We start from the raw sequence: 307 nt of genomic DNA, 5'->3' as shown, positions 1-307 counted from the left end.
TCCTCCGCACCTGTCCCCATCACCTGCTCCGAGACCCCCACCGTCAGCCAGCTGGTCTCCAGTGAGTCCCGGGGGGGACTGGAGGGATGCCGGGGAGTGGGATCCACTGGGAAGAGGGGTGCTGGGGTTTGGGATCCATGGGGATGGGGGAAGGATGCCAGGGACTGGGATCCACTGGGAAGAGGGGTGCTGGGGTTTGGGATCCATGGGGATGGGGGAAGGATGCCAGGGACTGGGATCCTCTAGGAAGAGGGATACTGGGGTTTGGGATCCATGGGGCAGGGGGAAGGATGCCAGGGACTGGGAT

The 307-nt window shown here is 64.5% G+C and overlaps 1 protein-coding gene across 1 annotated transcript in view; it reads left to right on the top strand.

The window, feature by feature from the left end:
• Positions 1 to 6: 6 nt before the first annotated feature.
• POU6F1 (POU class 6 homeobox 1) overlaps positions 7 to 307 on the top strand; it is a gene marked incomplete at its 5' end in the record, with an annotated part of 1,947 nt that continues 1,646 nt past the window's right edge. Inside the window, 1 exon segment of the mRNA XM_010083263.1 lies at positions 7 to 61. Within this exon segment, the coding sequence (XP_010081565.1) occupies positions 7 to 61 (55 nt within the window).

The sequence above is a fragment of the Pterocles gutturalis genome, unplaced genomic scaffold (genome assembly GCF_000699245.1).
Source record: "Pterocles gutturalis isolate BGI_N339 unplaced genomic scaffold, ASM69924v1 scaffold29320, whole genome shotgun sequence".
NCBI lineage: Eukaryota > Metazoa > Chordata > Aves > Pterocliformes > Pteroclidae > Pterocles > Pterocles gutturalis.
Note: the sequence above shows the minus strand (reverse complement) of the source record. Positions and strands in the feature narration are given on the sequence as shown.